General features: G+C 35.8%; 2 protein-coding genes across 4 annotated transcripts in view; one reads left to right on the top strand and one right to left on the bottom strand.

The window, feature by feature from the left end:
- Positions 1–3,531: 3,531 nt before the first annotated feature.
- The window catches only part of LOC119066742 (serine proteinase stubble), a 38,193-nt gene continuing 24,446 nt past the window's right edge, over positions 3,532–17,278 (bottom strand). For 2 of the 3 annotated variants that reach the window (XM_037169369.1, XM_037169378.1), the window contains exons 2-13: positions 9,517–9,573; positions 6,994–7,043; positions 6,573–6,921; positions 6,321–6,511; positions 6,039–6,259; positions 5,782–5,980; positions 5,457–5,538; positions 5,278–5,388; positions 4,854–5,151; positions 4,671–4,791; positions 4,569–4,597; positions 3,532–3,998 (exon numbers count right to left, since the gene is read on the bottom strand). In XM_037169369.1, coding sequence (XP_037025264.1) covers positions 3,864–3,998; positions 4,569–4,597; positions 4,671–4,791; positions 4,854–5,151; positions 5,278–5,388; positions 5,457–5,538; positions 5,782–5,980; positions 6,039–6,259; positions 6,321–6,511; positions 6,573–6,904 — 1,719 coding nt within the window. In that variant the 5' untranslated portion in view covers positions 6,905–6,921; positions 6,994–7,043; positions 9,517–9,573 and the 3' untranslated portion in view covers positions 3,532–3,863. The remainder of the gene's footprint in view (positions 3,999–4,568; positions 4,598–4,670; positions 4,792–4,853; positions 5,152–5,277; positions 5,389–5,456; positions 5,539–5,781; positions 5,981–6,038; positions 6,260–6,320; positions 6,512–6,572; positions 6,922–6,993; positions 7,044–9,516; positions 9,574–17,278) is intronic. The other variant, XM_037169386.1, reaches the window with a different exon arrangement.
- On the top strand, positions 14,358–15,737 carry LOC119067116. Its single transcript, XM_037169894.1, has 3 exons — positions 14,358–14,804; positions 14,901–15,305; positions 15,361–15,737. Exons 1-3 carry the CDS (start codon positions 14,667–14,669, stop codon positions 15,733–15,735), a joined length of 918 nt encoding a protein of 305 aa, XP_037025789.1. The 5' UTR covers positions 14,358–14,666; the 3' UTR covers positions 15,736–15,737.

The raw sequence follows: 17,278 nt of genomic DNA, 5'->3' as shown, positions 1-17,278 counted from the left end.
CAAAACTTTGATAAAAATCGAAAATTTGAATAAAATCTAAAAATTGACGAATATCGAAAATTTGACGAAAATCGAAAATTTGACGCGCTTAAAACGCTCATAGCTCCCAAATAGTCGACTTTTTAGTAAAACCATGAAACACGTGTCGACGAGAATGTGAAACTCTATAATTTTTTTTTTACACGAGGCTTCCATCTGCCATATTTTCCGAGTTATGGCTGACATAGCTCGCACTTAAAACGCCCATATCTCCAAAATAAGCGACTTTTTAGGGAAACCATGAAGCACGCATCGACTAGAATCTAAAACTCTATAACTTTGTCTTTTACACGAAGTTTCCATCTGCTGTATTTTCCGAGTTATGGCTGACATAGCTCGCACTTAAAACGCTCATAGCTCCCAAATAGACGACTTTTTAGGAAAACCATGAAACACGTATCGACTAGAATCTAAAACTCTATAACTTTGTCTTTTACACGAGGTTTACATCTGACATATTTTCCTGTGATATCTCTGACATAGCTTGCACTTAATACGCCCATAGCTTCCAAATACGTGACTTTTTAGGAAAATCATGAAACACGTGTCTACTAGAATGTGAAACTCTATAAAATTGTCCTTTAAACGAACTTTCTATCTGCCATATTTTCCGAGTTATAGGTCCCATAGCTCAATAAGTTAACACGCTCATAGCTACGAAATTATAAGCTTTTATAAAATTTCCTTCAAATTAGTTTCTTAGAATTACGTCCTTAACATACCCTGAAAATTTCAGCCAAATCCGCCGGTAAATTCAAAAGTTTCAGTTAACAGAGTGACAAAGTGACAGAGTGACAAAGTGACAAAGGTTGGTAAAATTCATCAATTTCAAAATGTATGAAAATGAATTTCTTCATACAAATTTCCAAGTTTTGAAATTTAATATCTCGGCCAAATTTTAACCTTATGAGGCGTGTGATAGCTCGTTGAACTCGTATGGACGCCCAGATTACGAATAAAATACTTTGGGGGTAGTAGGATCAAGTGGGGAAAAGTCAAAAAGTTCGTGTATATATGTTCCTCAGTCCTGCGGAAAAAAATTTTTGTCAAATTTTTCAGTGTGAACGGACTTGCGTCACGGCCCTTCACCAACGTAGGGCCATGATACTCTCTCTAGCAAAAAAAACTATCTGAAAAAATCGAATTAGGTGACAAAATAAGTTTGAGAAACTCTGCTCAACTCAAATCAACAAACAAACATTGCAGAGGGTTGACCAGCGGAAAAAAATCAGCTATATCGATTTAATATCAAAATGTGAAGTCCTACTGTGGTTTTCCAATAAAATGGAACACAAACGACATTTTTCTCTGTGAAGTTTTCGTCACGCCCACTTATCGAATCTGAATACGCAGCAGTTCATGCTATTACATCCAATAGTCACAACTAACATAAGAATAACAATAGTTATATGTGGCACTAAAGGCTACATGCACTACTATATATCGATAAAAATCCATTGATGTTTACTGTGATCGTCAAATACGTACGCATAGCACTGCTCCTAGTATTAGTACTGAATTAACAAGCGTCAAATTTTGGATGGCCCATTTTATCATATACCAAAAAGCCCCCTACTTTTAGAAAAATTAGGAATACGCCCTCCTAATTTTTCGTGCCGTTTAATTTTACGTGAAAAGCTTTAAGTTACGCTGCAAAATGTCCAAGAAAAGCAGAGTGCACCATGAAAAACCACTATGTGCACCTTTTTGGAACCCTTAAAACATTTCGACAATATGCCATTCATTGTCTACTGAATCTGCCTATTTTGAAGAAGTCATAATTTCGAAAATTTCAAATTTTCTTCGAGCTATAACTCACCACGAAGGTTTGCTGTCTTTGAAGATCAGTCTTGAATGAAGGCTGCATACTTGGCGGGGACATAGAGTTATAACTCTATGAAAAAATCCATTTTCATACGTTTTGAAATCGATGAACTTACAACCTTTGTTGTGTGTTTGTTACAACGAAACTTTTGAATTACTCGGTGGATTTGGCTGAAATTTACAGGTTATGTCAAGGACGTAATTCTAAGAAACTAATTTGAAGGAATTTTCATAAAAGCTTATAATTTTGGAGCTATACGCGTTTTAAGCTATTGAGCTGTATGACATAAACTCGGAAAATATGACATATGGAAAGTTTATTTAAAAGACAAATTTATAGTTTCAGATTTTAGTCGACACGTGCTTCAGGGTTTTCGCCAAAAATCTCCCATTTGGGAGCTATAAGCGTTTTAAGTGCGAGCTATGTCAGCCATAACTCGGAAAATATGGCAGATATAAAGTTTGTTTAAAAGACAAAGTTACATAGTTTCACATTCTAGTCGACGTGTGTTTTATGGTTTTCTCCAAAAATCAGCCATTTGGGAGCTATGAGCGTTTTGGGTGAACGCAAAATTTGTTTGATAATTTTTTTCTAGAATTTTTTCGGTACAATTTTCGCTTTTCTTTTTGTGAGTAGAAACTGTAAGCTGTTTTGGGCTATATTGTCTTCACATCCTATTTTAATGGCTGAAGTAATCAACATTTTGGGGAATTGAAACGGAAAATAATACAGAAAAACTCGATTTTCGTTAAAGATCCAAGAAATAAAAAAATCATAGAGTTAGACGTTTCAAAGAATTTACTGGCTTCAAATTGAAGCCTTCAATTGAATTCGTTTTTGTTAAATGTTTATGTCCTCTTTATGACACATGCAACGAGAAGGTATAATTTAATGGGCTCGTCAACTTCTGTCTTCAGATATCCACCATTAAAAAATATATGAGCTGTCACTCCAGAGCGGACAATTAAGTAAAATTGATATTTGTTCAATTATATAATTTTCTTTATTAAAAAAGGGGCATAGAAGAGATTCATTTATTATAAAACAAAGTAAAGAAAAAAGATGATGAGAACATGCATCTTCTACCGGCAAGAAATATTTTCTTTTTACATTAAGATATGTTGAAATTAATTAATTATAATTTAAATTACAAAATTATTTAAAATAAATTTACTTTTTTTAAATTAATTATTCGTTTACAAAATACAAAAGAACTATTTATGTACAAAGTAACAAAGAACAAACAGGGCAGTGTACATCAGTTTTTGTCAGCATTGTCCATAACAGAAGACAAGCCGTTGAAAGGTCAATAGAAATATATTTTGTGACGCAAATACTGGAGGGTGTGGGCATCAGCCTCCGGATATGTACCAGTAGTTTATCAATCAAGTAACAATAGGTGCCCCACTAACTGGTACATGCCCAGAGACTGGTGCCGCTACAGCATTTTGGGCATTTCGTAAAATAACAAACTGCTTTGATGACGTGAATATTTACTCATTACTCAAAAAGCAAGTGTTACCTTTTGGAGTAAAGGCAACGGTGTGTTCCTGATGGTCACGAGTCAAACAACTTTTTCATGCAAAATGCACCAAGGGATAAAAAGTTGATAAGTAGAGTTATCGTGTGAATTTTGTTGATCCGAGGCGAAGCCGACGGTTATGCCTGGAAACTTCTCACACGCTAAAAAAGACTTTTAGTCCTAGGTACGAAATGTACTTTTTGTGAAACAAAATTTTGAGCGTTGATACAAAATCAGGCTTGCAATGTTAACAAACCGTTTCTTCGGACACCTATCATTATTATCAACAGAGCAAAAACTTATGATCTTTTGTGGATGTGACAGTACAGGAACACTAGCAACGAAATGCCACTCTACTATTATGAAGAGAAAACAAACAACTTTTGCAAAGAAAAACTGCGTAGAGAAATCTTTCTCTCGCATTCAAAGGAACATAATTTTCAAATTTTTCAATTTTTTTTTTAACAAAACTCAGTTTTATCCAACATTTTCCAATATCCAAGGAGTGAATTTTGATATTCGAGTGCAAACGCCAGGTAAATTAGCTTCAGCGCATCCAATACCCCATGAAATTATTCCAGCCAAGAAGAAGTGACCGTCTTTGCCTTTTACCTAGATTAAACAGTAAAAAATTAAGTTTAAAATTAACTGTTTAGCGCACCAGTCTCTAGACATGTAGTCGGGCACCTATTGTTCTTTCAATTTTTATGAATGAAAGAACAATATGTGTACGACTTCGATTTGGAACCTAAGTACCAATTTTCCAATATTCTATCTCACTCTATCTCTCTCTTACATTAAAATTCACATACTAGACAAAGATGCCACTACGGATTCCGTGGAAGTATTCCATTGCGACAACCTTGTCTTGTATATGAATTTTAATCGATGAAAGAATAAGACAAAATGTCGTTCGAAAGTATGAAAACATGTCTGGAGACTGGCGCCGCCACACTAGTTTCGAAGCATCTACTACCAATCAGAGTCTAGTTTTGACCAAAAATATTTGAGAAAGTATTTTCTCGAAATTTCTTGCGAAATGAAGGTCGAGATATTTCAAGAAAATATTTGCTCAAAAAAAAGCTCTGCTATCAATCACTGGAACAGAAATTTGTCAACGGAAAAACCGTATCCCTAAAGATTGATAGAACAGTAAGCTTGTCAGTTAATTTTTTTAATTACCTGTAACGGTCCGCCTGAGTCGCCTTGGCCTGCGAAAAAAAAAAAATCAGAAGCGAAAGGTTAATTGATGACAAACATTCAGAACTGGGATTAGTTTCTTACAAGAATCCTGGCCGCCAGTTTCGTGTCCCGCACACAGGAATATCTCTGGAATGTATTCATTTCGTCCCGCACGTAGGAACATCGTTTTACATTTATCATTACTAACGATGGGCACGAGAACCTTGAAATGAAAAGTTTCAATTTTTTGTTTGTTTTTAAATTTTTTTTTCGTTGTAATTTAACCTCTTGTAATACTGACGGCAATGTACCGCCCTCACTCAATCTGCCCCAACCAGTAACAGTTGCATTTTCCCCAATCAACAAATCGTCATGGGCGGGTAGACAAATGGGACTTATATGCGGTGCAAATTCCAACGGTGAGTCCAATTTTACCAAGGCCAAATCATATTCGTATGTAAAGAAATTGTATTTGGGATGGACGACCTTGCGTTCCACCGCTCTTTCAATGTATGGAAGTTGTTCTTGTACGTGGGAAAAATCATATTCACCGACTCTGATACGGATCTGTGATGTGAGGAGGCTGGAATGCGTGCAAATGTTATTTATTATTTTCGGGTGGAAATGAAAGATTTTTTGATCCCAAGTTGGAAAATGGTTTGGTCGAAGGAAACGAAGATTTTTTTATTAAAAAAAAAAGATATTTTACTCATCAACACAATGTCCAGCAGTTGCAATCCAATTCGCATTAATAACAGCTCCACCGCATCGATGTGTGCTAGAGAATCCAAAAAATGACGTTCTCCTCACCGATACCTGCCTGCAAAATGTGTAAAAAATGTTTGATCTTTAGTCGAGTCTTCACGAGAAAGAAATTAATTTTCTCACCATGGCCACCGGCCGAAAGGAGCATTTTTACCGCCAACGATTCGAGTCTCGGGACGACCACTGACCGATGACAATCCACATTCTACAACAAAATAAATGGGAAATTCGGATCATCGGGGCTAACTTTTCTTTCGAGTGTATGAGGTGTTGAGGAATTTCGCGCCGCGTCATTCACAGTGACCCACAAAGTGACATTTTCCTTATACAAAATGTGTCATTTTGTCAATTATTGTGAATGACGGGGCGCGAAATTCCTAGCAGCCGTGTATGAGCATCCACTTCTTAAGGAAGCTACAACTAAACTGTATGGAAGACTTTGCTTTACCAGTATTTTTAGCTGCTGACAAAGTGTCCCGTTTGGTTGTCTCAGGTATATCATTGTTTTCAACCAATGCCGTAGATGAAATTGCAGTGGTCGTTGTCGATGAGGTAGTTGCGGTTGCCAATGTTGTAGTTCTTGTAGTGGTTGGCCTTGAGGTTGTCGTTGTTGTTGTCGTCAGTGGTTTTGTTGGCTTGTAGGTTGACTGAATCGGATTTATTTTACAAAAATGTCCTGTCAATCGAACGTAGTCAAACTCTTACCTGTGGCTTTGGTTTCGTTATGATTACATCCTGTGCGCTGGGAGGGTCGTCTAGAGTCTGAAATCCTGTCGATTGTTCGATAGCAATGGGCTTCTTTGTCGGTTTAGGCTTCGTCCAGTATGTCGATATTTTGTCTATGTGTGTAGGCTTTGGTTTTGTAATGAAATTCGGTTGTGTTGTCATGTGCCATTGCACCGTCTGAGTTGGAGTGTTCCAAACCGCTAGAATGTTACGTTCATTTTCTTAAAATCGGTTTGAAGAATGAAACAATGTTTTACGTACAACCAGTTGATATACTAGCCGCTGTATCTAAATCACTAATGGAATTATCCGAAAGACTAGGAATTTTGACTACCGTCGTTACAGCATTCGTTGTACTTGGCCTACTCGTATACGGTCTCTGTGTTTGAATTCCAGACGGTCGTACAACAATCGTTCCTGCACCATGAGGCCTATGTATTGTGGTGGTTCCACTGAAAGATAAAACTTTCGTTCGCAAAGACCGAAGAACTAAGTGAAGACTAATCGACCCACCTTAAACTTGGCTTATAGGAATGAACTGGTGACGGTCTGTTTTTATGTGAATTGAACGGTTTCGTTGGTTTATAGACAATCGTCTGCGTTAGTATAACATTTTCGGTTAAATTATGTGCACAGCACGATCCAAACATGAATGAATCAACGCACATGCCAATATGTTGTCCCTCAGATTTGATGCATTCCCAAACGAACATGCATGTGCCTTCATATGAATTGCCGGAACAGGGTTTCGGACTGATTTTGTAATTGTTACTGCTACCGGGCATCGGTTGGGTTAATCGAAGCAAAAGAAATATTTGTGCGAAGATGAACCATCTTCTACACATTGTTGATTGAACGATACCTAGAATGTGGGAGAATTTTTGGGGAAATTGGTTGATTTGGTCGATGGAATTTTAAACGTTTGTTGTCTCACCGTGTTGTTGGGATTCCTGTTGGAGGATCGAGGCCAAATTTACGGCATTTCTGTAAAGAATTGATTTTTTTTGGATTATAAAGTAAACTTTGAATCGTTTGTTACAGTATACGTTACAACAGACACGCATATAGCTATTTATCATTGAACATTTGATTTACTGTTCTGCAAAATCTTTTACTTCATTTGTTTTAATATCATTTTTTATACAAGGCGTTTCCACATTTCGTTTGCAATTTCTTTTTGTAATAAAACCGGTGGATAGCGGGTAATGACAAAAATTTTAAACGTTCGACTATATAGTGACTTGTCCCTCAATTGATTGGTCTCTATTTTTAGGGGTAGGAAACTGCATCAAGAACTCCGCTACCACTTCGTTCCTGATCCAACGAGGATAGTTAGAAGTAGTATTCCATGCACTAGTTGATCCTTTGTATATTGCATGAAAATCGTGTATCTTGCGATCTGGGCACCTCATCATCATAAAACTGCTATATGCTAAGGACTACATTTCGGACCAGGAAAATCCTTTTATGGCAACGTGGAAGCAATAACTAATGCATTGATTCCCAGTACTCTTGAACTTGGCCAAGCCTGATTCCTGGGAACCTCAAAACACAAACAGAGAGACTCGAAACAAAGATCTGATTACTGCCAATGTAAGGGCAGTGGTACTCGTGCGAAATAGCAATACATTCTTTTCAAATTGACACCAGCCTCTTCACTTGATTAATAGACGAAAGTACAGCAGCACTGCGTGAACCTGGTGCCAAACTTGAAAACTAGTGTTATGTAAATCGTTAGGTACTTGATCCACTTCTCCGAAACCGGAAAAATTCTCAAAAAAATGTATCAGGCCCAAAAGAACAATAAAACCAGCGTTCATCTTTTCTTCATGTCGTCGTTGTCGACAACAGATGACTGGCCGTTTCTTCAAGAAGAAGCTGCAGGCATCACCTAATATGCTTTACACGCATTATTTGTACTTTTTCTTTTAAACATCAAACAATTTAATCAATCCCAATGATGATGATGATGAGCGTGGTAGGAGGTGATGTATAATTACACCAGCAATTTATCAATCAAAAAAAGGAGGTTACAACAGATGCCTATCAACGTACCAAATTATATCAAAAAATAATAATTCTTCGATCAATTTTGATGAGTGAGATATCAAACGCATTATAATAATATTGTGAACGTTTGAAATCTCCATTAAAAATTGATATTTATCCAAAGAGGTCTCTCCCTATCATACATACATGCAGTGTGTGGCGTTAATTTGTTTTTCTCTGAAAAGATATATTAAGCTACGTGTCCATTCGTATGCCGATTTATACTTTATATTCTATAAATGTAATTAAATAATTTTTCTGTTGTTTAAGAAGCGGTTAAGGTTTCTGTTCGTCGTTTTTTGTTTGTACGTATCTCTATCACTATATGTAATACTGAACTCAGCTGAGGTTGTTTCCGCCAGTAAAACGCAAACCGAACGCTACCAAACGTATATATATGCCGTTATGCAACAAAACATATACCTGTTACGTTATATTTTATTACGTTTTATTTCTGTTCGACTACATGTGGCTGGTTATAATTTAAAAAACAAAACAAAAAAACATCACACACTCAAGACTGGGTAATGTACACATTTATGCAGGTAAAAAGAGTTCTTCTATTAGAATGCAATTTTTGAAACATTATTCCGAACGCCTTCAATTCATCTCTCTGTGAGTTTTTATCGATAAAAGGTGCTATTATAGTTAGAATAAAGTACAGACGATTTATCGCGTATAGAATATCGCAACGAGTGCGATGCAAATTTTTTAAAGCTCTTTAAGAACATTGCGCCGCATCAGCAGTGATTAGTCTGAGAGCTGCTTCGGATATGTATACACAGTGCCGATTTTTTCGGCACTGGAAAAGTTTTACTTTTTATTTTTCTAATAATGAAAACTGGGCACGTACGAATGTTATGAGATATAGACGGTTAGTCATACACAATGGATCTCACGTACAACGAAACAACGATACGAAATTCCGCCATGCATAAGTAACATTATCAATGTTTACCTTTCTACACCGCGTTTTTAACGGTCCTCTAGTTAGGTGCATAGAGGTACAACGGTGACCTCTGATGACTTTGGTTTTGCGCCACCTCTACCATTTACGGACCAATGGCATTTCAGTAATCAACTCATTTCCATTTGACGTATATATAACCAGGATGTAAAGTTATGCCTTCATAATGTAGGATCGAGGGAGAAACTACTCGGGTAAATACTGAAAAATGTGGTATTTGCTATTGTGTCAATAGACGGAAATAGGACACCAATGGAAATAGATGGAACAAGATTTTCTCGCGTCATTTTCGCCTCGTATAGGCTTCATTGATTTGAAAATAATTTACGATAAAATTACGGATTTCACTCACAGTGCAGAATTAAATCTTAGAGTCAAAATCTATAGGCTATCACATTCTAAATAAAAATTCAAATTTATTACTGAAAGGCGGAAACTCACCACGTGATATCTCTCGAAGACATGTATCAATGGTTCAATCACTTATATCGGCATTACCTGGAAACCAAAGAATGGCAATTGGTTAAATCAATTATTTTCATTCAATTCACTTAGGATTTAACATTTAACCTTGGACCAGACGACAAGCGTTCCGTCGTCAGTACAATTTATCGACAGAGTTCTATTTGATCAAATTATTTTGAAAAGATTTATAGAAAAATATGAAAAACCTTAACTCAGCCATCACACATCATGAAAAACCAAATTGGTGTCAAAATGAAAAATATAAATTTTCATTGGCAGATCTATTGTACCAGACAAGTTAAAAAAGCCCAGAGCTCAAATAAAAGTCGTGGAACAAAAGTATTGGGTTACATGAATTCGAGTTCATACCGTGGCCCTATGAGGGACTGATATCAGGTCAAATTTTAAGGAATTTGGAATAACATCGAAAAAGAGAGTAATGAAAGAAACAAATAGGATTTACACTTACGAAAAAAGCACTCCGTTTTCTCTTTAAATAATACAATAGAGGCGTGGGTTAGCTAAACGGAGGCAAAATAGAGTTTTTGTAAGTGGCAGGGCCGATTTTAGAGAACTTTTTTAAGATATTTTAAGAACTTTAAGAACTTTAGAAATTTTTCAGAATTTTAAGAACTTTAAGAACTTTTGGAACTTCTAAGAATTTTAGGAATTTTTCAGAACTTTTAGAACTTAGTTTCAAAAATAGGCCCTGGTAAGTGGAAATCAAGCCTTAATGGTATGTGTGCGGAAGAGTGAATTCCTAAAGATTATAAAAAATCTCAAATTTTGTACAGTCTCTGAATTATAAGAAATCACAACTACAATCCAATCGACGCTATTCATTCCACATGCAGTACCAACGTTACGACATTTACGTTTGTAACGTGTAAATCGCATGTGGAATGAATAACGTAGATTGGATTGAAATTGTTGAAAATGTAACTTCTTATAATTCTTCCACCGCAAAAACGTTAGTAATTTTTACATTCTGCGACTTTAAAACAAATAGTTATTTACGTCACCAGGACATTTCATTTTCGCGTGACGTATTATGTTTTTCATGCTTCATACGAGAGCCGAAAGTGAAGAAATGTCAAAATTGACATTTCTACTCTCGGCTCTCGTATGAAGCATGAAAAGGTATTTTGATAATCAACCTTAGGCGAAAATCGATTGTAAAATTTGAGAATTTTGAAGAATTTAATTCCCTTAAAATAGACCCTGACTGATATGCATATGGGCTCTCGATCAATAGTGAATCATTTCCGTGAGACATGTTGCAAGTAACGTTTTTTTGTTAGACATTTGTCGCCAAACTAAAAGTGTGTAGCTGCTTTTCCCATCTTAAAAATTCCATGTCGTGGAAATAACTTTTTTTTTCCCGATATTCATCTATCTAGTTTATATATTCAAAATAGTTATTGTTCTAAATACTTTCTATTTTACCATACATTACATACATGTACGTGGTATATATTTAAAATACTGCTCTCATGTAGACAGAAATAAGAAAATGGAAATTTCTCATCAAAGCAATTTGCTATAACAATGTTTGACGGAAAAAAGTGAAGACATTCGCTCGTAAACACGCACTGAATTAAATGAAGAAAAAAAAACTGAAATTTCCAAACAACTTCCAGAATCGTTTTTAATCAAATTTTGTTCCAATAAAAAAAAGTAATTTGAAATTTTTACGTTTAAAGATAAGTAGAATATTTTATGGTGGCATCCAGTTAAAACGTTTAACACAATCTCGGTTTTCGGCTGTTGTACTATGTACATGGTTGTATACATAATTTTCTCTTATTAGAGTCTCACATATTCATAAATTAGATAATAATCTTAAGATTTTAAATGACCTGAAGCTGCGAGACTTTTAAACAATATAACATTTATCAGTCAGTAACTCCCATAATTTATACATTACATTGTACTGTGTACAGGTACATTCGTACATACAGCATAAAATAAATGTTATGCAGTGTGTTAACCATCATACCACATCGCTGTTGGTAAATGTTTCACTTTGAGCCAAAGTGTAATGAATTATGCAGAAAAGGTGCGACATAACAAGTAAAAAGTCGATGATGAGTTTGGTCCTCCTATATATTGATGGAATCTGGGTCAGTCGTGATTTCGATGAGACAAAAATGTTAGATGAGGAATTGTGTTCTGCGGTGTTATGGATCGTTTATGAAAAATAAACAGAAAATATAATGGGCCTCGCGCTTTTTTTTTGATAAGAAAATGGCATTTTCTGATTTATATCTGCGTTCTCATGAGATCGGTTTGTGGTTGGAATATTACTTTTTCTTCGCTGTCGGATGACCTCAATATTTTGACAGCAATAAAAAGTGAAATTTACAAAAAAACCAAAATAATTCGTTGTGTTCGAAACAATTGACATCTTTGCAACCAATAATTTTAAATCGTTCAGAATGTCGATCATTCGAATGGGTTTTGGCATGTTTTACATTCAACCATTTAAATGGTGTCGGGCGATTTCGCATGATGAAAGCAGATTGCAACAAATTTGCGGTTCATTATTGCATTTGTAGAAATTTTCAATAAAAATGAGCTAAATAGCTAAAAAGGAATTCGGACACCGATATATACATTGTTATCACGTGACCATCCACAGAAGAGATAGTAGTGTACCTATATTCTTGTGGTCTGATACTTGAGACGGGTTTGTATTAGAAATTGTTCACTTTACACCAGCCTCAGGTTTCGCACCTTTGGGTAGTATGAACTTCAAGGTGGGGAGAGGATTTACCATATTCAGATGACAAGCGCCTTTTAACGGCTTCTCATCGAAAACCGGGACTCTCTCTGATAGAGGAAGTAAGGCTAGGGAGTAGGAAACAAAGGATCTTTGATCTGAGTTTGAGCTTTTCTACGTATATAAATACAACACCAGCAACACTTTAATATGTGCTGCGAGTATGATCACAAAAACGCAAAACCGAGAATTGGGCCTGTTGTGCATAAACAAGGAAAACCTTAGCAAACAGTCGAATTATGCGCACTTAGATCTGTATTGTTGTGTGTAAGACTCAAGTTCGCATTGAATTCAGCGTAGATGAAAGGCATATATAGGTTAGACCTAGAATCTAATAAATTCCCTCTTAAGTCTCAGACTTTAATAAGCTGTAAACATAACAAAACATCAGACAATTTCTTGTCTCAGAATTCACATTATTTCGAATGTGTAATAAGGCAGACATAAAGCTCGTACATATCGAGTAAAAACTGATCAAATAGATTGTCTTGCTGCTAACTTTGGTACTTAGTAGTAATAGTAGTAATAGTAGTAATAGTACTTAAAGACAATCGGATAAAAATCAGGTTGTAACCAAGCAAATTATCAAAATTAGATTAAAAGTGCTTATACGTTCTTAACACATTGAACAATATGCAAATAAAATGATAAGCACACAGTTGAGTCAACAACTGTACCCATTATACATGTTATTCGCCTGAACACACATTCTTCAATAAAATTTCAATTTATTATTTAACATGCCATTTCGAATTGTTTTTATCGCATGGATTTTGTTATTTGAAATCAGATGGCGACATTGTATCAATTGCATTTTAAAGTGAATGGAAACATCGGTTTCAAGGAAATGCAACAAAAGAAGTGTAATTCATTTTTACTATGTTTAACAGTTTAAGTGAACCTGCTACTTTGTAGTCACATTTGTAGGAGTATGTGTAAATACTGACTATGAGTTGATACTAGTACATACATATGATAACGTTATTCCATCAACATTTCTAAACAATCATAGAGTGAAATAAATTAGATTTTCTTAAGGCCCGTCATAGGGAAATGACAGGACAGTTTCCCGAAAATGTATGGAAAATTTGATCACAAAAATTATGCTTTCCATTGTATTCGGGCATAGTCTCTTTAGGTCGCCAAGGCATATTTGAACACTAAACACTTTTTACTCGACGCAAAAACCAAAAGTTTTTTGTTTTGTCGCGACAAAAACACAGAAAATATTTCGACACAACTGTGACACTCCGCTGTTATAAGTACTAGAATAAATGTTTGCTGTGTTCACTTCAGCGGTAAAATATTGCCCGAATACAATGCATTAGAGGTGAGTTTCTTCGAATTATTTCGGTGAATTTTTGTGATAAAATTTTCCATACATTTTCGGGAAACTGTCCTGTCATTTCCCTATCATGGGGCTTAAGCTTTGGTTTTAGTTCCGTAATATAGCGCACAACGTCTAGTTTCATTGTCTTTGAGGGATGACTTCGTCCACTTTCGTTGTTTTAATACATTTATCTAAGAAAAATTGTAATGTTGAAACTAATGAAGTAATAGATTTTCTTTCAAATACTAGACCTTAAGACGTAATTAGGTTTACAAATTATATACGCACAACGTACATTGTTGCTAAAACTATAAAAATCCACATGAAATCATATTCTTCAATAATTCAATTTCAAATTGTTCTACCGCTTAAATCTTGGCTTAACCATGAATTATTTTTTAACGCAGATAGCGACACTGTATGTTTTGCAATTTTTTTCTCAATGAAATTCGCCTATAAAACGTATATATAGGTGTACATGAGCCAAGGTCTTATGATTAAAAGATATGATTGATTAATTTCAAAATTTGTAGATGTGTTCGAAATCAGAGAGTATGACTACGCATAATCGATTGTCTTTCATTTATTAAATTTACTGGCCCATTTGTTCGTTGACCGGCGAACTTAGTGTTGACAAAACTTTATTTTCTCAACTCAGTGATGAAAAGTGAAACTTTTGCTGGGGCTGCTGTAAAACAAGGTCAACAGGCTCGGGTGAAAATTTACATATCTAGCACTTAAAGAAGCATTTATCACTCGGTGACATAATCAACTTTATACCACGCATTATAGTCTTATAGGGAACATTATTGAATCGTGCGGGTATCTTCAATCTTATACGGGTGTGTGATCAATTATTTTTCATTTTACTTATTAACTTAAGAAACCACATACAGCAATTCTATTTCAGTCTGTCGGTTTTTTTCTGTCACTTAAGATTAGGTAGTGCTGTAGAAAGAGTTTTTATTTTCTAATTCTATTTGTATTAATACAATTTGCAAACGAAACAATATTATGATAACCATTGACGAGGCGAATGAATTTCTAATTCATCAACTTAAATTTGCCAATTGGAAGGAAGTCATACAGCGAAATAAATTGGAGTTTCTTAAGCTGTTAGTTCCGTATTATGCGCACAACATCTACTTTCAGGTACATTGTACTTGCGTTTTTGCTAAGCTTCTTTTTATTACAACATGGAAAAGAGAACCTGCCGTTGATTAATTCGTGCTGTTTCGATTTGTTTAGAATATCACATTGACTTCGATCCCAGCAAGTGAACGAAAAGTTCCGGATGAAAAAGCCATAATTGTGGCCGGTTTAAATGGAATAGGTGGAAATTGTATCACCCAAAATAGTTTTTTAGATTTGCTGCTAAAGTCACTCGGATTTGATTCGTCTATCATATCCGGTACGGTTCATTGCGGCGAATCTACTACTACTAACAACCATGTGTTAGTTGTGGTTCGCTTGAGTCCTAACGAACTTTATCTCCTCGATTTGGGTGTTGGTGTACCGTTCCCGGAGCCTATTCCTCTTCATAATTTACCGTATATACATCGAGCGGTAGGACACCGTATCATGTACCGGAAGTCTACAAACGATTTTTACGAATGTGTTCAACTCGATGGCACGTTAATGGGGGAGAAGTATGTAAGTGAATATGGCACGCAACTAATACACTGAGAATTGATCAAAACATTTCCAGGAAGACAATGAGACCGAGTTTGTGCGATACGATTTCACATTGAATCCACGAACAATAGACTTCTTCAACGAGCCGCTACATTTGATTTTCACCGATCCAGAGCGTTCCGTTTTTTTTGAAGGTCCACTTTTATTCCGTTATTTTACGGAGAACGAGAATGGGCAAATGTTAGATGATGCACAACTAACTGGAGACCGGAAGTTCATTTTAATCCGTGGTGATGACATTCTAATTGGTACGAATGAAACAAAATTGCATCGAATTGTAACTGACTACGAGGACACAAAAGCAACCATTCTGAAATATTTTCCTAGACTAAGCAAAGAAAATGTGGAAAAGTCTTTGGATTTTTTTAATAAAAAACGTTTCGTCTAGCTAACAGCTTCTACATACAAAGCTGGGTGAGTAATCCTCCCGATAATCACAATGAATTTTTCGTTAATATTTTGAGACATCGTCTTAAAGTAAGTTAGTCTACTCCTAATGGCTTATGATCGAAAGTCTACGAGTCGTTGGATTTGTTTACGATAAAGGCGCATCTCATCAAATTTCTCACAGCTGAAAATGGCGCTCGTAGAAAATGAGGTTTTGATTTTTAGGTGAATACAACGCACTTCAACGCAAAAGTGATCATAGCCAAAAGTACTCTATAAATTATCAGTGATACTTGCCGATATTAGGAGAGTTTTAGATTTTTGTGTAACACAAAGAAGTGTGAGTTTTTTTTGTTAATGCTTCAAGTGAAGACGAAGCTAGGATGTCTGCCTATATATTAGCATTGTTGCCGGGTATCAGGAGAGTTGATGAGTCTTCTCTTGAGATATTAGGGTCACCGGTTTTTGAGTCAGGTTTAGAGAGGGTTTTTTCTTCTAAGGTTGAATCGTTGAGGATAATGTGCGACCGTTTAAAATTAATGGATGTGCATCCGGCTTTGTGCATTTTTAGGAAGTCTTTAGGGAGCTGTAGGTTTAATTATTTGTTGCGTCCTTGCAAGACTTTTTTGCTGCGCGATCGTTTGAAAAGTGTTGACGATATTTTCCGTTCTACGCTTGAGACGATTACGAACGTTAGGTTGTCGGATTTTGCTTGGGATCAAGCTTCTCTTCCTTTAGTTTTTGGTGGGTTGGGGATTCGGAAGGTTGATGACTTGGCAGTGCCTGCCTATCTGTCATCTGTGTATTCATCATCTGATTTGTCGAATGAAATTTTGAGTAGATTTAATCTACGGATGATTGATGATGCAATTACTAACACAGTAGATTGCATTCCTAACAATGTTATTCCAGATAATGATGAAATGAGAAAGGTGCAACGAAACTGGGACCTACCGGTGATTAGGAGCAGTTTTAGCGAGATGTTAGATTCTAGTGAACCTGTTACTCGTGCTAGACTACTTGCGTCATCTACCAAAGAATCTTCAAAGTGGCTGCAGGTTGTCCCATTGACTCAACTAGGTTTACTATTAGATAACAATGCTGCAAGAATTGCTGTTGGTCTTCGTTTAGGATCCCAGTTTTGTGAAGAGTACAAGTGTAATTGTGGTGCTGTGGTTAAGAAGGACGGTTTGCATGGTTTATCGTGCAAATTAAAGATAGGGATTATTGCTAAACACGATTCTGTCAATAATGTTTTTGATCATGCATTTTCCTTTGCAGAATTTCCCAATATTTTGCAACCACCTTGTCGAAAATTTTAGATGCTTTCGATTCTTCTTCGATGCGACTACGAATTACTTTGAAAATAAACACAAATATTTAGGGCATCCAGCCCGTTTCACTGTTGTATTTATTCTGATTTTTAACAAACTGAAAATGCCAGAACTCTTGGATTAGATACCATTGACAATTTTCCAATAAACCAATAAATGACTGTGCATACGAACCAAGCTTGTCAATGCAAGATTTCTGACCATTGACAA

Source organism: Bradysia coprophila, chromosome II, assembly GCF_014529535.1.
Source record: "Bradysia coprophila strain Holo2 chromosome II, BU_Bcop_v1, whole genome shotgun sequence".
Classification (NCBI taxonomy): domain Eukaryota; kingdom Metazoa; phylum Arthropoda; class Insecta; order Diptera; family Sciaridae; genus Bradysia; species Bradysia coprophila.
Note: the sequence above shows the minus strand (reverse complement) of the source record. Positions and strands in the feature narration are given on the sequence as shown.